At 43.1% G+C, this 24,000-nt stretch overlaps 1 protein-coding gene across 2 annotated transcripts in view; it reads right to left on the bottom strand.

The window, feature by feature from the left end:
* LOC143301212 (uncharacterized) overlaps positions 1-22,898 on the bottom strand; it is a 27,781-nt gene extending 4,883 nt beyond the window's left edge. The window contains exons 1-7 of one of the 2 annotated variants that reach the window (XM_076615337.1): positions 22,656-22,898; positions 11,028-11,125; positions 10,161-10,410; positions 7,939-8,265; positions 7,001-7,147; positions 3,464-3,742; positions 1,691-1,972 (exon numbers count right to left, since the gene is read on the bottom strand). In XM_076615337.1, the coding sequence (XP_076471452.1) occupies positions 1,691-1,972; positions 3,464-3,742; positions 7,001-7,147; positions 7,939-8,265; positions 10,161-10,410; positions 11,028-11,063 (1,321 nt within the window). In that variant the 5' untranslated portion in view covers positions 11,064-11,125; positions 22,656-22,898. Of the gene's footprint in view, positions 1-1,690; positions 1,973-3,463; positions 3,743-7,000; positions 7,148-7,938; positions 8,266-10,160; positions 10,411-11,027; positions 11,126-22,536 lie in introns of both variants that reach the window. The other variant, XM_076615336.1, reaches the window with a different exon arrangement.
* Positions 22,899-24,000: the final 1,102 nt, after the last annotated feature.

The raw sequence follows: 24,000 nt of genomic DNA on the forward strand, positions 1-24,000 counted from the left end.
CAATGTTAAACGGTACAAAATGTCACAACGGTACAAAATGTCACAGCAGTACAAAATGTCACAAAAGTGCAAAATGTCACAACGGTACAAAATGTCGCAATGGTACAAAAATGTTACAACGGTACACTCTGATGTCACAACGGTACAAAATGTCGCAACGGTACAAAACGTCACAATAGTACAAAATGTCGCAACGGTACAGAATGTCACAGTAGTACAAAATGTCGCAACGGTACAGAATGTCACAGTAGTTCAAAATGTCGCAACGGTACAAAATGTTACAATGGTACATTTTAATGTCACAACGGTACAAAATGTTGCAACGGTACAAAATGTTACAATGGTACATTTTAATGTCACAACGGTACAAAATGTCACAACGGTAAAAAATATCATAACTGCGACATTCTGTATCCCGTTCACGGTACAAAATGTCACAACGGTACAAAATGTCGCAATTACGACACTACAGTCTGTTGCGGTACAGAATGTCAAAACGATACAAAATGACACAATTGCGACAATTTGTACTCGTGTTCACAGTACAAAATGTCACAAATACGACATTTTCTACCGGCGTGCGTGGTGCAAAATGTCAAAACATTACAATTTGTCACATCTGTAACATTTTGTTCCACACTGTCGTATATTTATGTCAACTGAGGTACAATCTGTCCATGATAATTATACTGTTTTCCGTCGGGCCTGACTCGTCAGTTGAGAAAAGTACAGTTGAAAAGGTGAGTAAACAATGACCACCACTACACAGACACACATGGCCTAGTGGATAAGATGTCCGCCTGGGGGGTGGAAGTTCCCAAGTTCGATCCCCAGCTGAGTTAAACAAAAGACTTTTAAAAAAAACTAGTATCCTAGCATAGGTCAGATATCACTTTGACGGAAATAGCAGATTTTGACTATCTAACAGCTTATTAGTGTGTCATGAGCACTACTTTACCTTGTACAATGTAGATGACAATCAGCGAAAACGTCCACTGGTCACTTTGACTTAAAGCACACACACACACACACACACACACGTGATGAGATTGCCAAGTTGCGGAAAGGCACGTTAAACCCCATCCAATATGCAAACAAACATTAAATGCAAATGACCTCCGACCAGCGGTCATCGCCATTGTACAGAACCACTCAAGATACCCGAATAAGTTGTTGAATAGTCAAAATCTGCAAATTTGTCAAACTTGCCTCTCTTCAATGGCACTGGCCATTGGTCATATGCAATATCAAAGGTACAAAAATTCTCCAGAGACAGTAATAAGTTCAAAGCTCAGAATCTGACATTTTAAGTCAAAGTGATCAATGGTCACTGTCATTGACTATTAGTCAACATCGGTTTATCATCTCATCCGATTGACCAGACCCTAAGTTTGACTTTCCAGTCAAACTTCAGAGAAAGGGCGAGACGCTCAGTTTGACTTTCCAGTCAAACCTGGGAGAAGGCTGCGAGAGCGAGATTCGAATCCAGACTCTCGCCGACACTTATCATCAATACAATGCAATACAGAACAGTACAGTACAACACAATGCAGTATAGTACAGTACAATACAATACAATACAATACAGACTGGAATTCATATGTGCAGTGAAACAAAGGCTCGTCACTCACAGACATGGGGACAGGCTCAAACAGACAGACAGACAAACAAACAGACAAAAAAGACTCACGAGAGGACTGTCTCTTCCTGCAGGCGGCTGCCTTCTCGTCGTCCCCCTCACACCCGCTGTCACAGGAAGATGAAGTAGAAGAGGACAAGCACGTATGGGGCTTCCCCACCATGCCCCTGTCCCCCTCCGCCACCGGCCCCGTCTCCACCTCCATGTCCCCATCCGTCATCCTCCCCTCCCCTTCCTCCGCCCCCTCCCCGTCCTCGCGGTCCGAGAACAGAGGTTCGAAGCCGTCGGAGGAGGACGCTGAGCGAGGCCGGATTTCCGGACCGGCTTCTGACCCTGTGGGAGAGAAAAAGGAAGGAGCGGTTACGGAACGGAATGACGAATGCACGTTTGAACAGAATACTGTGTATGATTATAATGAATGTATGGTAGTCCAGCCAGATCTAGAATAGGAGTACCGGGATATTTCATCTGAAGGAGGAAGGTGGCATGGAATGGTTAATTTAAGACGATCATCCGCCAACTGAGAGAGAGTCTGTGAGAGTCTGGATTCAAATCCCGCTCTCGCAACCTTCTCCCAGGTTTGACTGGAAAGTCAAACTGAGCGTCTAGTCATTCTGATGGGACGATAAACCAAGGTCCTGTGTACAGCACCACACTTTGCGCACTGAAAAAAAAGAACCCATGGCAACGAGAGTGTTGTCCTCTGGCAAAAGTTTGTAGCAGAAATCCACTCTGACACGCACTCTGATACGCATGAACTCAAGGCCTGATTGAGCGCAGTTTGGTTATGCTGCTGGTCAGGTATCTGCCTAGCAGATGTGATGTAGCGTATATGGATTTATCCGAACACAGTGACAATTCCCTGAGAAATTGAAACTGAAACGGACTTTATCTGAAGGATTATCGTCCAACTGAATCTAAAATTAGGACTACAAGATACTTTATGTGAAGGATCTTGTAGTCAAAATGGTAATATAGATCCAAAATGGAAAATCAGTAGTCCAAGTGGATCCAGAATAGGAATACAGTAGTCCAGCTGGATCTGGAATGAGAACACAGCTGTACAGGCGGACCTAAAACGGGAATACAGTTGTCCAGTTTGATCCAGAGTGGGAATACAGCAGTCTTACTAGACACATAATAGGAATACTGGATTCTAACTGGATCCAGAACGGGAATACGGAAGTCCAGGTGATACAGAACGCGAATACATCAGTCCAACTGGATCCAGAATGGAAATACAGTCGTCCAGTCGAACAAAAATGGGAAAGCAGGTTTCAAGCTGATCAAGAATGGGAATGCATTCGACCAATTGGACATAGAACTGGAATACGTTGGACTGACTGGATCCAGAATGGGAATACAAAAGTCCTGTTTGATCCAGAATGGGAATACAATATTCTAACTGGATCCAGATTCGGAATAGTTATCTGGCTGGATCCGGAATGGGAATTCAGTAGTCCAAATGGATCCCGAATGAGAATACAGTTGTCCAACTAGATCCAGAATGCGAGTCCAGCACGATCCAGCATGGGAATACAGTAGTCCTGCGGTATCCGCACACACGCATGCATGCATGCACACACACACATACACACACACGCGCACGCAAACAAACAAAAAAGCACCCACCATACCCTCCACTCCCACACCATCCCCACCATTATACATGCACAAAGGACAACATACACTCCCCCCCCCTCTCTCTCTCTCTCCCTGAAAACACACACACACACACACACACACACACACACACACCCTCAAAGGCACAGAAAAACACCCCCTTCCCACCCCCACCCACCCACCACCCCCACCACAACCCACCGGAGTTATAGTCGCTGTCATCGATGGGGCGGTGACGGTGGTGATGACTGTGGAGGCTGCTGTGGTGGCTGTGGTTGTGGTTGTGGTTGTGGCTGTGGAGGTTGCTGTGGAGGTTGCTGTGGGCTTTGTTGAGGTGTCTGTGGTTGTGCTTGTGGTTGGGGCGGTTGTGGGGCGGGAACTTGCTGGCGATGGAGGTGAAGTCCACGTCGATGTCGTACAGACCCAGGCCATCCAGGCTGACTGTCATCTCCCGGCCCTGGCGGTCCACGTACACCGACACTACGGACACACACACACACACACACACACACACACACACACACAGTGATAAGAAACTCTAGGGAGAACTGGACAGTACAAGGTCTTTGGAGAAGAAGCCCTCCCTCAGTCAAGTGTTTCGGCCCCTAACTCCTTACACTCTTAGGGGGCCGGGCAGCACCCAGGTCAATGATAATGATCATGATTATCATGATGATAACCGTAATAATGATGATGATGACGACGACGGCGACGACGATGATGATGATTGTAATGATGATGGTACTACTACAATTACTGCTGCTGCTAATAATAACAATCATAATCATGATAATATCATTATTACTATCATTATTATTATCATTACTATTATTATCATTATCAAGGATAATGATAATAATCTTAATGATGATAATAATAACAACAATAATGATTATCGTAATTACGACTATCGGACAGAGACCAGTCAAACTCCGTTCACGCTAGACACCCCACGCCTATGCATAAATCTGAATCAACGGAATGAAAAACAGAACTTATAAACAGATGCAGAGTTAAGAGAGAGCGACGAGCGAGCAAGCGAGCGTGAGAGAGACAGATAGGGGGTGGGTAGTAGAGAGAAAGAGAGAGAGGATTTGTTCATTAAAGCCAAAGCCCCATATCAATGCGAGGCAATAACAAGATATGGACACAGAGAGAGAGAGACAGACAGACAGACAGAGAAAGAGACAGAGAGAAAATTACAGACAGAAGGAGGAAGGTGGACGAGATGCATGGCTGGAGCTACATGGGACTGAGGGGGTGGGGGGTTAATTAAGGCCCAGACTTTGAAAAGATCTGAGCGCAACAGAAGGGTGAAAGGGAGGTAGGATCTAGGAGGGGGTGGGTGGGGGTGGAGGGAGTAAAGAGGGGGAGGGGGAGGGGGAAGGGGAAGCAATCACTCCGAAATCGCTTCAGTTCATGGACAGGTAAACACGACCCCCCCCACCCCCACCCCCACCCCCCCCACCCCACCCCCGCCCCCTCCCCCATCAATATACATAAAGATCGTCAGTAACGTGAACTACAGATCAATCATTCTGAGACACATCTGGAAGGTAGGAACAGGGACATGGTGTGTATCTGTGTTTGCTGTTTGCTTCTCGAAGCTTGTGATTATGCCTGACGTGTTGCGAGAAAGAGATAGAGGGGGAGGGGGTGTGTGTGGAGAAATGAGGGAGGGAGAAAAAGAGAGAGAGGGGGAGAAATGAGGGTAGGAGAAAGAGGGAAAGATGGGGGAGTGGAAAGAGAATGGGAGAGTGTGGAAGAAAGAGAGGAGAGAGGGGAGATGGGAGAAAGAGAAGAGAAGAGAGAGAGAGGAGGGGAAAGTGAGGAGGGAGAAAGAGAAAGAGGAGGAGAGAGGGGGGGGTGGAAAGAGAGAGGGAGAGAGTGGGAGAAAGAGAGAGAGAAAGTGGTGGAAAGAGAAGAGGGAGAGACAAAGAAAGAGAGAGAGAATGCGAGGGGGCGGAAAGAGAGAGGGGGGAGGAGGCTGGTGAGGGAGGGGGGGGGTGTGCACTCAGATAGAGCAAAAACAGACAAGACTTCAAGTACATAACTGACTGACAGAGACAGAAATAATCAATGAACGAGAGAGACAGACACAGACACAGACACAGACAGACAGACAGAGGCAGAGACAGAGAGGATATCCCCCTAAACCTTTGGACAAGTGCAATCTTCACAACAACTGGTCAACGGTTCTCATTCTTGTTGTAATGATACAGCTGCTCTAGCTGTAGTTAAGACCTCGGATTCGTTATCACCACACCCACTCCACCCCCAACCTCCCATCAACCCCTCTCTCTCCCTCCCTCCCACCCCTGATCGCTCATAGAAATTATTGTCACACTGTTGCTGTGCTTCACTGCTGTGTTGCTGTAATTGTATGTATTGATGTGTTGTTGGTAAGTTATTTTTATTTTCTTTGACAATCATGCATGTTGTTCATCTGCAAATTTGTGTGCTGTGCTGTGATGGTTAACTGTCCACTGAATACTTCGCTTGTGTGTGTGTGTTTGGGGGGGGGGGGAGCGTGCGTGCGTGTGTGTGTGTGTGTGTGTGTGTGTGTGTTATTGAGATGTGACAGTTCATCTTGATGTCAGGGCCATAAGAATTAGGAATACGTGACGACACACACACACACTCTCTCTGTCTCTCTCTCTGTCTCTCTCTCCAACCACCCTCCTCATTTTCCGCAGAAGAAAAAGATAACAATGAGAAAGGAGGCGTTTCACTTTCACAGGGGAAATCCATTTTGAAGCCTTTTGTCCGCCCATTTTAAAACAGAGGCACAGAAACTGGTTATGCTTCCTGCAATCCTTGCGAAATTTGTCATGAAGCTACATGTATGTGTGTGTGTGTGTGTGTGTGTGCGTGTGTGTTGTGTGTGTGTGTGTGTGTGTGTGTGTGTGTTGTGAGTGTGTGTGTTGTGTGTGTGTGTGTTGTGAGTGTGTGTTGTTTGTGTGTGTGTGTGTGTGTGTGTGTGTGTGTGTGTGTGTGTGTGTGCGTGTGTGTTGTGTGTGTGCGTGTGTGTGTGTGTGTGTGTGTGTGTGTTGTGTGTGTGTGTGTGTGTGTGTGGCACCTTCACATAATCTTTCCTGCAACCCACGAGAAACTTCTTTTGAGAAATCTATTATGAAGCTGTATTCAGTTTTTGTTGCACTTTGTGATGGTATCACTAAAGACACTGTATTTCGCGGCTCCTTTTTGAACACATTATTGCAGACGATGAGATATTCCTCTTCTTCTCTCTGTGTTCGTGAGCTGCAATTTCGTACACATTATCAGTGGGCTTTTACGTCTATGACCATTTTTACCCCCGCCATGTATAGGCAGCCATGCTCCGTTTTCATGGGGCGTGCACGCTGGGTATATTCCTGTAGTTTCCATATATCCCACTGAACGCTGACATGGATTACAGGAGGTTTTAACGTACGTTATTTGATCTTCTGCGTTTTTGATCTACACGTAATTAAAGGATTTTCAGCCACCAGCAGATCTATCTTGAAACTGTATTTTGTGGCACTCTCGGAACAGGATTATAAGAAGTCTATTTTGAAGCATCGTTATTTTGTGTGTGTGTGTGTGTGTGTGTGTGTGTGTGTTGTCTTTTGTTGTTTGTTTGTTGTTGTTTTTCCCAACCGTCAAGGTAAACTTTTTCGTTTGTTATTGGCTAGTGCGTGCGCGCGCACACACACACACACACACACACACAAACACAGAGTGACGTAATTAACTCACTAGATGGCGCGGTGGAGGGTGGAGGGGGTGGTGGCCGCGGAGGGGCTGTGACGTCATCGGGCGCGTGCAGAAAGTCAAAGAGAGGCACGTTGCCATGGAAACTCTCCGCTTGGAAGCTCTCGGGAGGCAGGGGCTGTTTGAAATTGGCTGAAAATAATTACCACGCTATGATACGACTAACTTGGAAAAGCTTAGTTAATGTTGATAATAAGAATCGACAATGACAATCGCAGCCGTCATCAATCATCAGCTTTATCTATCATAATCACCACTATCACAAATAATCATCACAGTAAAACTGATTTATGTATTGCGCAGTTCGTTGCAAAGGCAGCCTACACCACCATTACACACACACACAAAAAAAACAAAAAACCAAACTACTACTACTACTATTACTGCTATTACTAATGCTAATGATAAAGGTGATGATGATAATGATGATGAAGATGATGATGATACAAAAGCTCAGTACTTGTAAAAAGAATGATAAGTAGACCTATATCAAACTACTACTACTGCTGCTGCTGCTGCTGCTACTACTACTACTGCTGCTGCTGCTGTCGCTGCTGCTGCTGCTGCTGCTACTACTACTGCTGCTGCTGCTACTGCTACCACTACTCAGTTCAGTTTAGTTCAATTACTCAAGGAGGCGTCACTTCGTTCGGACAAATCCATATACGGTACATCACATCTGCTAACCAGATGCCTGACAGAGTAATCCAACGCGCTTACCTTAGTACCAGCCACCACCACCACACAACCACTGCTATTGCTGCTGCTACTACTTGTACTACTACTACTACCAGTACTACACCACCACCACAACGACGTGTCTAAACCCCAACCTACCTCTTCGCAGCCCTCCCCTACACACACACACACGCACACACACACACACACACACACACACACACACACACACACACAACACTCACCGTCCTCCAACAGGAAGTTGAACACGTCGTGCACGCGGGCCCCGTAGCGCTGGTCGAGGGCCCGGAAGTCGTCCAGGCTCATGTCCCGCAGTTGCCTCCCCGTCAGGGCGTTGAAGGCCTCGCCCCGGAAGAGGGCGCCCCCCTCCTCCTCCTCCTCCTCCTCCCCTTCTTCCTCCGGCACCAGGTCCTCGGTAAGGGAGAAAACCCAGTCCAGCACTTCCTTGGGCTCCCAGTGCTCTGGGTGCTTGTAGGTCCAGCTGTTCATCAGTCCCTCCTGCCCCTGCTCGTCTGCCTGCGCTGCGCCCTCCGATCTCTTCGGGTAGAAGTCTGTGTTGTTTGTTGATCAACCAAGATCAAGTGTGTTGATTAATCAAGTGTGTGGATTAACCAAAGTCTTCATCATCATCACAGTCATCATCATCACAGTCAGCAACATCATCATCATTCATCAAGGTCATCATCATCATCATCATCATCTTCATCTTCATCATCATAGTCAACATCATCATCATCGTCATCATCATCATGTTGATTAATCAAGGTCATCATCATCAGTCATTATCATCATCATCATAATCATCATCATCATCGTCATCACGAACATCTTTTTTTTTAGAGGGGGGAGGGGGTGTCAAGGTGAGAACGCTTCAATCAGATCTTGCGAATAATGAGGGGGAAAAAAAAGAGAAAAAGTAAACAAACCATCACTGTCGTCATCATCATCATCATCATCGTCACCATCACCATCATCATCATGATCGTAAGAATCATCGTTATCATCGTGAACATCATCATCATCATCGTCATCATCAACGTCGTCATCATCATCATTGTTATCACCATCATCATCATGATCGTAAGAATCATCATTATCATCATGAACATCATCATCATCGTCATCATCAACGTCGCCATCATCATCATTGTCATCAGACTCATCGTAACAATCATCATCATCAATCAACGTCATCGTCATTATCATCATCACCGTCATCGAAACGTCTGTTTCAACATCATCATGATCATTACCGTCATCGTCATCATCCCTCACTGTCAGAATTATCGTCATGGTCGTTATCACTGTCGTCAGTCAAGCACTTCTGTCGACACCCAGTGCTCGGGGTGCTTGGAGGTCCAGATGTTTAGACTCATCCTTCTCGCTCATCGAGATCTTCGGGTACAGCTCTGTATGTTGTTTATTAACCCAACATCATCAGCATGCATCGTCGTCGTCGACGTCATTGTCGTCGTCGTCATCATCATCATCATCACCATCACCGTCATCATCATCATCATCGTCGTCATCATGCATATCGTGTGTGTGTGTGTGTGTGTGTGTGTGTGTGTGTGTGTGTGTGTGTGTGTGTGTGTGTGTGTGTGTGTGCTCGTTCTTTAGTTCAGCGTCTTTTCACTATCGGTGATATTAGACGATAGAAAAAAGAAGAAAAAAGAAAAGAAAAGATAAAAAAGGGGGGGGGGGGGGGGGGAGAGAGAGAGAGAGAGAGAGAGAGAGAGAGAGAGAGAGAGAGAGAGAGAAAATCAGAATAGGTAGAAAACTACAAAAAATGCATAACTAACATGCAATTACATTTAACAGTAATAATTCAATAATGATAACAATAATTTGAAACCATTAACGCAATTATGAAGTACACTAAAGGAATGTGTGTGTGTGTGTGTGTGTGTGTGTGTGTGTGTGTGTGTGTGTGAAGGCGAGAACACTTCCATCAGATCTTGCAAGCAATGAGAAAGAAAAAAAATCAGTCCCCACCATCATCACCGTCGTCATCATCGTCATCGTCATTTCCAACGTCAACAACAACAACACCATCCTCATCGTCATCAACATGAATGTCCTTATTAAATATCATCATCATTATCATCAACATCCCTGTCATCAATATCAACATAATCTATTCAATGACAAAACGATAACTTACTGAAACTAACTTTCTGAAGAAATATCTCTTTTTTTCTACAAACTGAAGAAGAAAAGAACACACACACACACACACACACACACACACACACACACACAACACCATCCCCACCTCCATCTCCACACACACACACACACACACACACACACAACACCATCCCCACCTCCATCTCCATACACACACACACACACACACACACAACACCATCCCCACCTCCATCTCCACACACACACACACACACACACACACACACACTCCCTCTCACTCACTCGACTCACCCACCTGTGTTGCCGTGCTTGAGATGAGAAAAGTTGACAGACGACAGGGGGTTGAAGGAGGAGGGAGGTGGAGGCGTAGGAGCAGGAGGGGGGTGCAGGAAGGAGGGAGGAGGGGGCCCAGTGTCCGGCGGGGTCTGTGGTTCCCTCTTGATGGCCCCGGGGCCCGCGAAGGGTCCGAACACACACGACGCTGGTGGGAACACGAGGCTGGGCTCGGTCATAGCGCTCAGCATCATTGCCGGCTCTGAAGGCAACTGAAAAATTGATGACCTTCGTAATGACTACGACAAGGATGGTCCTGATGATGATGATGATGATGATGATAATGGTGTTGTTTTTCTTATTGCTATGTTGCTGTTGTTTTTGGTGGGGGGATGGTGGTGGTAGTGGTGGTGGTGGTGGTGATGTTGTTTTTGTTTTTGTTGTTGGATGTGGTGGTGGTGGTGATAATGATGATGATAGTGATGGTGGTGGTGGTGGTGGTGGTGATGGAAGAGGCGGTGATGATGTTTTTAATGATGATGATGGTGGTGGTCGTGATAGTGGTGGTGGTGGTGGTGGTAGTGGTGAATTGAAGTTGTGATGATGATGATGACGATGATGATGATGATGATGGCAGTGATGATGTTTACAAACCATTGCGTTGATGGTGGTGGTGATGGTGGTAGTGATGTCAACGACGATGTAGACAAAGGTGATGATGACGTTTATACTGGTGGTGACGCAAACGATGATTACGATCGTGGTCACACACACACACACACACACACACACACACACACACACACACACACACACACACACACGCACGCACGCACGCACGCACGCACGCACACACACACACACACACAGAGTGAAACTAACTACTCACGGGTGGCACGGGCGGAAAAGCCACACTCAGTGCCATGGCTGACGACCCTCTCTGGTGATGATAGTCACCGCTCTCTGCTGATGACACCACTCGCTTCTCTGGGCAAACAGATAGATAGACAAACAGAGTGAGAGAGAGACAGATAGGGAGAGAGAGAGTGGGGGGAGATGGATGGACGGACAGATATGTATGTATATATATATATATATATATATAGAGAGAGAGAGAGAGAGAGAGGGCGGGGATGGATGGACGGACAGATATATATATATATATATATAGAGAGAGAGAGAGAGAGAGAGAGATGGTTGGACGGACAGATAGAGAGAGAGAGGTAGATAGATGGATGAATAGATGAACGGACAGATAGAGAGATAGAGAATGGGAGAGAGATGGATGGACGGACAGAGAGAGAGAGAGATGGATGGACGGACACAGAGAGAGAGGGAGAGATGGATGGACGCACAGAGACAGAGAGAGAGAAGAGTGAGAGATGGATGGACGGACAGATTGATAGATAGAAAGAGAGAGAGACAGATGGACCGACAGATAGAAAGAGAGAGAGATGGACGGACGGACAAAGAGAGAGAGATGGACGGACAGAGAGAGAGAATGAGAGAGAGAGGTAGATAGATGGATGGATAGGATGGATGGATGGACATATAGATAGATTGAGAGAGAGAGAGATGGATGGACGGACAGATAGATAGATAGGGAAAGAGACAGACACACAGAGACAGAAAGACAGACAGACAGAGAGATAGACAGATAAAAAGACAAATATTGCCCTTCGAACCTCGCTATCGCCAGAACGTTGATAATTAAAAGCCGTGACACTAACAACCACTGCAGTCGAAGCGATCGTTCATCCCCAGCTAATCAGCGCCTTTGCTTGTGTCAACAACCCCTTTACCTCACCTCACGAAAGGAGGCACCCGCGACAGAATCGGTTAAGCGTTTGGCTGACTTCAGATCTCGTGTTCACCAGTGATCGAGGTTCGAGCCCCCGTTTCAGCCATGGGGTTTTTGTCCTTTTTGGAGGAAACGCGGTACTCCCACTATTTTTCTTCTCTCTCTCTCTCTCTCTCTCTCTCTCTCTCTCTCTCTCTCTCCCCAGGTGTGAATGGGTACCTGACTTCGGGTTAGGGTAGAGGGTGGGGGGTGAAGAGGATTGGGCCCCGCCTTCCTATGCCGTGCCTTGGACACAGTGAATTTAAATTCACTGCCCCGACAGCCGTAAAAGGCTACGATATATCTCTTTTTCTTCTTCTTCTTTTTAAACCCAAACCCTGCACCTCCCACCACCCTTCCTATGTCCGTCCTCCCTCCCCTCCATCCAACCTTTCACCTGTGCCTGCCCCCCCACAACCCCCCGCCCCCCACACCATCCCCCATTCACTCCCTTCCTTCCTGCCTTAGCACCTGTGTTTCCTTCGCGTTGCCAATCAAGGGGTGGCAGTGAACGGCACGCACAATTAAGTGACGTAATGACGCTTGATGAAACTCATAGACGTCTTGAATAAGTGGGTGTATGTAAGTTATCCCCAGTTCGTCTATTCCCGATTCCTCCCGATGGCTGTTAAAACAACAACAACAACAAAACAAACTATGGGACAGCAGAGAAGCCTGTCGAGACTGTATACTCCCCAGGGTTTGAATGGATTAACATAGCAATAGCCGACCGCACAGCAGCCACTTTCAGGAAATAGGTAGCTCCTTCTGGGCTCGAACCCGGCTTTTCTGAAGCCGAGTGGTTTAAGCGTTGGACTTTCAATCTGAGGGTCCCGGGTTCGAATCACGGTAACGGCGCCTGGTGGGTAAAAGGTGGAGATTTTTCCGATCTCCCAGGTCAACATATGTGCAGACCTGCTAGTGCCTGAACCCTCTTCGTGTGTATACGCACGCAGAAGATCAAATACGCACGTAAAAGATCCTGTAATCTATGTCAGTGTTCGGTGGGTTATGGAGACACGAAAATACCCAGCATGCATGAACCACGACAGAGTTATCGGCACGTCGATGTTGGTCGTGCAACAGAAAGAAGAAGAAGCCAGCCATTAGTTTGATATCTCAGGGTCGCTTGCTGGGGTTTTATTTGCCAAGGGAGTGAGTCGTCTCCACGCGGAGCTGAGACATGTAGGAATGGGCGGCGGAAGGAGGTGTGGTTAGCCGTGAGGAGAGGGGTTGGGGGGGAGCGGGGGGGAGCCCTTTAGAACAGTTTCAAGTAATCATGACCTGAAACCTTATTCAGTGCAAACTCACTGAGCCCTGCGCCCGACCAATCCTCTGGCATCAATGTTCGTCTCATTAAAATGGGTTTTACGTTCCCACATAGTATGCATAAACCACAAGGAAATGGAACTAACATCCACGGTATTTTCGAATGTGTCCACACGTAATTTGGAGGAAAAATAGTATATTTCTGCGTCCTCCCCGCATTAGTATGGTATGAGAGCCTGACGAGACTGTGAACTCAAAAGGGTTAAATACTGACAGAAATCTCAGGTGTTTCAAAACATGGTTTAAACTGGGGACGACTGATCTGATTGTTTCAGTGCAAAATGTTTAAGTTTAAGGAATCTCATTTACTGTGTCTATTATTCAAGAAAATCGATAGAAGACTACGTACATTTTGTCCCCTTTGTGAAGCGCTGAGGGACTTTAAGGAAAGACCCATTCCGCCTATTATACTATAAATAACCCTGTAATTGAATTTAGTGGTGTTAAGTACTGTCGTTACTGTTGCGCATAATTACCTCTGCGCTTGCTTTAAGCCCTGTTCAGAGAAATGACATCTTTTCTAACTTGATGTTCTGTTGTTAAAGTCTTGATACGGTTACTTGAGGCTGGGTTTTATCGCGGAAATGATCTTCCACTGGTTGGATTTTAAGACAAATGTTGCAGAATTGACGGAAAGAAAGCTCGTACACACAGAAAACATTCAAAGCTGTGGACAAAAGGGAAAAGAAAAAAGAAAAGAAAAAAACAATCGTGAAGTTCACACCAAAACTACCACAGGATGAGTGTTGAAAACGCGCTGTTTTTCCATCAACAGCGGAAAGAGATCATGTAGCGCGCCGTTTCTGAAGCTGACAGATGGCGGCACGCTTTGAAACAGACGTCCAATAATGATAATAATAATAATAATATGGCTGGCACAGGGCCATAACGCCACATCTAAAAGCTCTGTCATAAAAGAAGCTGAGGGTTTGGGGGGGGGTGGTTTTGGAGGGGGCGGGGGGGGGGGGGGGGGTTGTTGTTTTTGTTTTAAAGCATCTCTGGAATATTAGCCATTTTCTCGGATCAAACACAGGCCCGGGGCGCTTAAAACAGAGGAGGTTTTTTTATGCTCACAGAAGCGTGTGCTGTCCAGACGTTGTTGATTTTATACTTTTTGTCTAGTTTGCTCATATGCTGCTGCTGTCATGTGTATTTTACGTTAATACACATCATTCCCTTCTGCGACCCTGTGGCTTTTTGTACAAATTCAACTCAGATCACAACTGTATAACTTTACTTAGATCACACGTCGGTTCTATGCCTATGTGCTCTACGTCTTAGCGGATGTTCAGTTGTGGCTTAATACTGCTTGATCTGATCTGATTATGCTGTTATGCGTTTTTTGTTTTGTTTGCTTGGTTGTTTATTAATTTATTTTTTGTTTCTTTGTTTTGTTTTTAAATTTAAAAAGATATATATATATATATATATATATATATATATATATATATATATATATATATTCATTTATAATTTGGTGATTCTCTTCCACAACTTTGTCGTTTTAACTTGTATCATTTTAACACGTCTTACTGTCCATTCTGCGTTCATTTTGATATGTCTTTCTGTAAATTGCTTTGAGTCTTCTTCTTGTTAGGGAAAATGTATAGGTAAGATCTATCAGTAATGTCATTATTATTATTATTATCTGGCGCCTCATGTGCGAGTTATGAACGGAGTGGGGGGGATTGGGTCTGGGGGTGTGTGGGGGTGGGGGGGGGCTGGCAGGGGAACCGCTATGCTGACCTCTCCTTCATATTGTTTGCTTGGTATTTCGGTATCACTGTTCTTTCTGATACCACTGTTGATTTTGGTTCGTTTCTTGTTGTTGCCGTCATCGTTGTTGTTTACATAAGTGCCCAAAGGTGATGCTCAAAATCTGATGTGATGTTCAGGATTTGCAGAATTTGATGATTCTCAGAATTTGATGATGCTCAGAATTTGAAGATGTTCAGAAGCTGGTGATTCTCAGAATTTGATGGTATTCAGAGTTTGATGATGTTCAGAATCTGGTGTTTCTCAGAATTTGATGATGTTTACAATTTGGTGATGTTCAAAATTTGATAATGTTGAGAATTTGGTGATGTTCAAGAATTTGATTAAGCTCAGAATCTGATTTTGTTCAGAATTTGGTGAGGCTTAGAATTTGGTATGACAGAATTTGATGATGTTCAGAATTTGGTATTACTCAGAATTTGATGATGTTCACAATTCGGTGAGGCTCAGAATTTGATTATGTTAAAGCATTTGGTGAGGCTCAGAATTTGATTATGTTAAAGCATTTGGTGAGGCTCAGAATTTGATGATGTTCACAATTCGGTGAGGCTCAGAATTTGATTATGTTAAAGCATTTGGTGAGGCTCAGAATTTGATGATGTTCAGAATTTGGTATTACTCAGAATTTGATTATGTTCAGAACTTGGTGAGGCTCAGAATTTGATGATGTTCAGAATTTGATATTACTCAGAATTTGATGGTGTTCAGAATTTGGTGAGGCTCAGATTTTGATGACAAAGAGGATGAGGAACTGTGGTGAGAGGAGGCCGTAATTTTGTTTTAATTGGTAGGTCCCATTACTGATGTACTTATAACCCTGTGTGTGTGTGTGTGTGTGTGTGTGTGTGTGTGTGTGTGTGTGTGTTTCATATTCTTGATATTGTAAGTGTGTTGAGTGCATGTGTGTGTGTTGGCCATTCATTTAGCGTCAGCTTACAAAAATGATTTCACACACACACACACACACACACACACACATATATATATATATATATATATATATATATATATATATATATATATATATATAGCCAAGCGCTCAGCTGGCTTCACTTACTGTTTCACGTACAAGCTGTATAGCAGACGCCTTTTTCGCAACTAACCTGCCAGTCTTCAACAACCCATGCAGAATGCGTGACGCCATTCCAAATTTGAATGCAAAGCACCTTTCAGACAGAAGCTCCAACCACTTACTAAATCAAGTCTCTGTATCGTTCACAGCAATATTGTATTTGTTGTGCTTACATACACACTTAAATCAGTGAGAAGCATACTTGATCTTAGTGTAACTGTTTGTCAGTGTAAAGATTTCAACTGACTAAGCTAAGTATGTGACTGCTGTTGGAAACTAAAACCACACCATTGTAGTGTTTGGATGAGAATAGATCAGGTACTTATAAGATACAAAGCCGATTTTCATTGTGGACACTTAACGACATTCACTGCACAACTGGCATCGCTCGACGGCTTTGACTGAGGTGAAAACTGTGTTTCTGACACACCGTATTTAATCAAATATCTCTTTTGTCGAATTAGTAAACTACAAGTATTATATACTGGCAGAATCGTCGCAATTCCATCATTAAATCTATACCATTTGTGTTTGCCCACGTTAAACCGATTTAGCGCAGTTTGTAATTTTCAGCGACAAGCTCGCTAAAACTTACCCTTTTCAGGTGACTTAAATTAAGATTATAAATTTATCTTGAATAATCAACACTTCATTTTATACTCATTAGAAAATTGGTGATGAGCCGTTTCTTTTGCGACCAATCCGATGAAAATCGGTTCAGGAATAATTTAGAAATCTATCATTGAACACCCTGTAACAAACACAGATTATTCAAATATTTAGCGCCATAGGCCCGTTTTGTTTCACGGGCCACGCGAGCGTCTTTGCAGTTCGCTTAACTTGCATATAATCAATAGCCACAGCAGGTGATTACTGGTCACTTTCCACCTGGCCAGTCACTGGCTGGAGCCTATCTCTCTCTCTCTCTCTCTTGTTGTGTCGTACACAGAGTGTGTGTTGCTGCAACGGCCAGCGTCATCGCCATATGGCTGCATTGTCTTATCTCTTGTCTCTTCTTCTTTATTTATTCAACGATTGTAAATAAAACAATTGAAAAACATTTTTTGTGACAGGCCTGCTATATGCACCTGGGCCAGTGTGTGGATATTTTCTATCCTTTAATACAGTAATTAATCATGACTAATTCTTTTGTACCGTCCCCTTTTATAATACACCACTCGGGTACACGGCTACAAATATATATATATATATATATATATATATATATATATATATATATATGACAGATAAACATGGAGGAAGAAAGGTTAATTTGTTCATGTGGGCGGTAAATGTTGTAACAAAATATGAACAAACTACTACCATGGAGCTATTACGGAGCCATTCCCGCTCTCCCTTTAGTAAAGAATCATCAGAAGGATGCCTTTGCCATGAGAAATCAATAAATAATGCTCTCTCTTTTTTCAGTTAAGCAGATCAATTGATAAATGAAACCAAAAAAAATAATGACATAAGGAATCCGAACGTAGCTAGATTGGAAACGACACATCACAGAGAGAGAGAGAGAGCAAGCGACAGAGAGAGACAGTGTGTGTGTGTGTGTGTGTGTGCTTGCCTTTTCGTAACAAGATATTCAATACCCATTGTACACCTTAGCAATGTTGCAAAGGTGAAGCCAAGATAACAAAAGCTATTTACAACCTTACCGGCACAGCCCTCATAAAACCTCCTGAGAGAAAGACAGACAGACACGAAGACAGACAGACATGGAGACAGACAGAGACAAAGAGATAGGGAGTGAGATGGGGTAGAGAGAGATGGGGGAAGGAAGAGAGGGGAGAGAGACAGACAGACAGACAGACAGAGAGAGAGGGGGGGGGGAGGGGTTGCATACGGATGGTTTATTCATAATTACGAAGGGCATTACCCCCACTTGAAGGGGAGGAGGGAAGGGCAGAAAGAGAGAGAGAGAGGGGGGGGTGAGGTTTGGGGCGGAAGGGAAAGAAAGAGAGAAGGGATGCGGATGTTTTATTCATGTGAATGCCATTTTATATATGTATAATGATTACATGTGTATTGTATTGTATTGTATTGTATTGTATTACTCTTTTTTGTCATATTTCTCTGTGTGAAATTCGGGAGAGCGTGTCGCTCCACTGAGAGCGCCCCCCAACCCCCCCCCCCCTCTACCCGCCGCCACCCCACCCACCCCCACCCACCCTTTTTTTTTTCCTTTCTTTTTCTTTTTCCTACCTGCAGTTGTTCTTGGATTCTTTTTTGTTTTCCTATCGATATATTATTTGTATATCAAACACAAGAGGGGCAAAGACACACTGAGACAGAAGAGAGCGAGAAACAGACAGTGAGGGAGAAAGATTTCTTTTATACATACATATATATATATATATATATATACACATACATACATACGAAACAGGATGCTAAAACACCGTGCAATGATTTCACGTGCAAAGAATGCTTGCGTAACATAAATGCACCACAAAATTACATCATAGTGATAAGGAGGAGGACGATGACGACGATGATGATGAAGAAAAAACCAATTACTAATAAATAATAATAATAATAATAATAATGTTCAGCAGAAGAAGAAGAAGCAGAAGACGAGACAGAAGAAGAAGATGAAGAAACTAACAAACTATTTACGCCGTGGGGACAAATATCTGACCAGTATCATCAGGAGATTGTATTTAATTCCAAGTCGAGGTCCGTTGATTACATGTGATGTTATCCTCGTATAAAATACAACGTCGACGATATACAAAGTGAGAGAGAGGGAAAGAGAGAGAGAGACAGAGACAGAGACATACATACATACATACATACATACATATGATAGGAGAGACCAGAGACTCATGAAAGGGTAAGATCTAGCTTGATCAACTTATTATTTTATTTACCAGCAAATCAAGTTCCATTTAGTCTGTCTGTCGGCTGGAAAGCTGAAAGCAGGATTACTGAATGCCAATGATTTTTCGACTGTAGCGTAAGCAACACCCTGTTTGAAGATAAGAAAAGTGGGTGGAGTGGGGGTATGTGTGTGGGACAGGTATCGAGGAGGGGGGGGGGGGTAAAACACACACACACACACACACACACACACACACACACACACACACAATGTTAGAAAAAGAGAAAGTGGGTGTGTGGGGGTGAGGAGGGGATATGTAGGGAGGAGGTATGTGGGGGATGGGGGAGGTGGGGGGAAGGGCTAGAACACACACACACACACACACAAACAACATACACACGCACACGCGCGCGCGCAAGCACGCATCCAACCCCACCCCCCACCCCACACACGAACAGACATTTTTTGTCAACTGTAATATTGAATACAATGATAATGGGGAGTAAGAAAGAAAATGGTCTTTTTAAAAATAACGCTTCACACAACAGATGCATGAAACAAATTTTATATCAGCATTTTGCAAACTATGTCGAATGGAAAAAACAACAACAAATAACAGTGATGATAAAGATTACAATGATAAAGGTAATCATAGTAATGATAAGAAGAAGACGAAGACGAAGACGAAGACGAAGAAGAAGAAGAAGAAGAAGATTGATTGATTGATTGATTGAATCTTTAATGGGTAAAGAATTAGGCACAGTAAAGGCCTTTTTACAATTCTGCCCATTTAACGACATAAAAAATAAATAACGAACGACACAAAACATAAAAATAAAGAAATAAACTGAAATAAAATAAAATAATAAGAACGACGAATAATAGGAACTTGAATAGTCCATTAAAAGTAACAAAGCGATGAAAAACTGGAACAATTGGTACATTACATGTACATAGGTACTTACACACACACACACACACACACACACACACACACACACACACACACACACACACAAAATTATAAAACAAGCAACAAAGACATACGTACACATTCACGCCCACACACTCAAACACACACAAACACACACACGCACTTACTGTTCACACATACACATACATTCAATTTTTCATTCATCATGGCATGGCAGCTAGTGGACTGAGTACAAGCAAGCATTTGCAAAAGACCGCGAGTAGGGTAATCAAATGTATCGAATAGAAGAAGAAGAAGAAGAAGAAGAAGAAGAACAACAACAACAACAACAACAACAACAAAAACAACAACAACCGAAGTTTGTGAACATTCAACTGATATGAGTGCTTTGTATTTTTAGATTGGAAAAAAAAAAGAAAAAAAAAGAAGGATGTAAAGTTATGCACTCGTTTCTTATCTATCACTCAAATAATAATAAATAAATGTATATATACGATGAAATCTCATTACGGGAATCAACTGCTATGTCATCACATAATAATCATCATTATTATCATTATCATTACTGATACTGATATAATATCACCATCATCATCGTCACTGTCGTCGTCATTCCAAGGAAAAAATGGAATACAGTTCATGTGTGCTTGTAATTAGTAATAAAGAGAAAAACTACGAGGTTGGAAGGGGTCGGGAGAGAAACCTTGAGAGCATCCGTTCTTTTTGTTTTGTTTGTTTGTATTGTTTTTGTTTTTGGTTCATTAATTGTTGCTGTTGTTTTATTGTTGTTGTTGTTTTGTTTTGTTTTTTTGTTTTTGTTTTTTTGTTTGGGTTTTTTTTTTGTTTTGGGGTTGTTGTTTTTTTTACTAATTTGTTTTTTTCTTGGTAGTGTTTAAATTGTTTGTTTCATTGTTGTTTTTTTAAGGGGGTGGGGGAGGGTGGGGGGTGTTGGTTTGTTGTTGTTTTGGTTGTGGTTTTTTCTTCCATAAAACTATCAAAAGAAACAAACATTATCCTGTTTCAGATGTATATATATATATATATATTATCATTTTTATGTAAGAATGACAGAAAGAAAAAGAAAATAACTATGAAATGGAAAGGAAAAAAGGAAATAATAACTCAGAAAATGAAAGAAAAATACAACAACATAAACAACAACAGCAAGAATAGGTGTGCATGTCTGAATTGTATCAACACAGCTGATCATGACAAAAGCCAATAGCAAACAGACATGTAATTATGCAGCGATGTTTTAATTAAGTCATTAATGTCGACAAACTTTTTTTTGCTCTGTTTTGTTTTGAAAGAATGGCAGCCGTATTATAACTAATCCCTCATCAATAATTGATTACTTCGATATCAACTGATGATTTTAACGCAATTTGCGAAGCTGCTTTTTCTTCTTTTTTTTTTTTTTTTTTTTTTTTTTTTTTTTTAACAAAAAAGCAACAACAACAAAAACACACAACCCCCCCCCACCCCCCCCCAAAAAAAAAAACACCTCTACCAAGGGATAATGTCAAGGAAAAAGTATGCATCGTTAAAAACGGGTAACAGAATGGCACGTTCTGCTGTTAGTGCTCATTTAACTAACTCGTTCAGTACTTAAGAGTTGACGCTGAGGCAGTTTGTGCTGCTGCGTATATAAATACTAGCTCGGTAATAAAGTGCATTGTTGTTTAGCCAGCTCATCACTGATCGGTGACATCAAGGCAAAATATGAAAGTAGTGATATCTTGTAAGTGACCTTCTCCTTTCCGTTCAGTTCAGTTATTCAAGGAGGCGTCACTGCGTTCTAACAAATCCGGCCTTGAACAGGGAAAAAAAAAGGGGGGGGGGGGGGACTGATTGATAAAATTAATGAATAAATACATCCACTCCAGTGAAAAGATGACCTCTGCTGCTTCGGTTTGACTCCTCATTCGTCATGCCGACGAGAGATTTCCAGTAAAAGAATAAATTAATTAATTAATTAATTTTAATTTGTAAAATCAAATTTAAAAAAGGATTACATCATGGCTCAATAATTATACATTGGGGTTTTAGCCCGCCATATTTATCAATTTCTGTGTGTGTGTGCGTGCGTGCGTGCGTGCGTGCGTGCGTGCGTGTGTGTGTGTGTGCGTGTTGTTGTTGTTGTAGTGAGTGTGTGTGTGTGTGTGTGTCCGAAGCAGCCATCTGCATAAACGTGTATAATTATGTTAATACTCTTAATACTGATTTTATCATATGATTTTTGCGATCCATAAAAAAGCAATAAATACAATGTTTTAAATAGAATAAAAAAGAATCAACTTTATCGTCGTTGTCAACACTATCGTCATGTTTATTGTCATTATCATCATAGACAAATATGAAACTTAAAAATAGTATCTTGATCCAGATCCAGATCAAAATCGAATTTTTTTTTTTTTTTTTTTTTTTTTTTTAATACAGCATTTCATATTCTGAGTCGGTGTATTTCAATGCAAATTTTTATGTAACATTTTTGTGTGCTTGTATGCATGTGTGTGCCGCCCGCGCCCGCGCGTGAGTGTGTGTGTGGTCACGCGCGTGCACGCCCGCCGGAGGCGTACAGTTCTCCAAAACAAAATAGATGAAAGCAGCATACCTGTCGCCAAAAGCGATCCGAGTTATGTCATGCAGCGCCGTCCCCAAATCTAATCCAATTCGCTTTTCTGAGCAATCACTGTTACTCCAAGTCACTCACTAAGTCTGCCATGCACTTACTCGAAGTGATCGTCTTCACGGTCGCTGGCCCAACGATCGAGCGACTTGGGAATTGCTGCTGGCAGGCTACTAAAGCTGCCCTCACACACACTCACACGCGCGCACGCCCCGTCCGGCGGCAAGCAGCCAAACAGGTTCGGACCAAACACCAGCCCGGAACAAAAAGTGGCTCCGACACGACAGGCTTTCCCAATGGGGTCAAGTCGTCGTCGTCTCTCCGCTCCAATACTAATACAAGCGGCCCGCCATTGAATGCGGTGCGGGGTGCACGACACGAGCCAGTGTAGGTCATGTGTTTTTATCGCCAGCCAACCAGCAGGCGGGAAAGCGAGGGGATTCCCCTTTGTCGCTGCAGCGGTTTCTGATTGGTTGTCGAGGTCCTCGGTGGCGCAGTGAATATTGATTTTTTTTTTTTTTTTTTAACAGTGTGTGTGCAACACTGATCGTGGATTGAGGTCAAGATGAGAGGAGAGAGAGAGAGAGAGAAATGGTTGGGGTTGGAAAGTGTGGTGGGAGCGGGGTGAGGATGGGCTGGTGGTTGGAGGGAGGGAGTGGGGGGGGGGGGAACCAAGGCCACGCGATGAACTTCTGTCAGGTCAATATCAGTTTCGCGATCTGTTTCTTTTGAAACCTGTCCTGTCTGTGCAATCTTTGCATTGGGGCCCAGCCGCTCATGTCATGCGAGATTGTTGCTTTGTGTTCGTTCGTTCATTGTGGCGTGTTGGTTTGGGTGATTAGTTTTATTTTTGTTTTGTTTGTTGTTGTTGTTGTTGTTTTTCTTTGCTGTTGTCGTTGATGATGGTGTTGTTTAGTTCAGCTGCCGTGTGCATATGTGTGTGAATGAATGAATGAATGAATGTGGGTTTTTTTCCATATTGTAATGGATTAAGCATACATGTTGTTTTTCTTTTTCCCTTCATCCAGCCCTCAGTGGAAAAATACAACACATGATGATAATGATGATGATAATAATGGTGATAATAATTATGATGATAATTATATTGATGATGATGATGATAATAATAATAATGATGATGATGATAATAATAATAATTAATAAACAGAATTTACATAGTGAACAAACAAGAGCAATTTCAAAGTGGACAATATATTTTACTAGAGGGAGAAAAGAATGGAGACAGGTAGATATAGGCAGACAGACATATTTGTTTTGTTTAAACAGCATCTTATTTGGAACACGTCACAATACAACACAAATATCGATGAACAGGACAACAAGAAAATCTTATATAAAGTCCTGTCCTGATACATGTACATACTGAATATGTGACGGATATCATCATAACAAAAAGTTAAGACGTGATCATACATAGGTTTTGAGCAA

The sequence above is a fragment of the Babylonia areolata genome, chromosome 27, assembly GCF_041734735.1.
Source record: "Babylonia areolata isolate BAREFJ2019XMU chromosome 27, ASM4173473v1, whole genome shotgun sequence".
Classification (NCBI taxonomy): domain Eukaryota; kingdom Metazoa; phylum Mollusca; class Gastropoda; order Neogastropoda; family Buccinidae; genus Babylonia; species Babylonia areolata.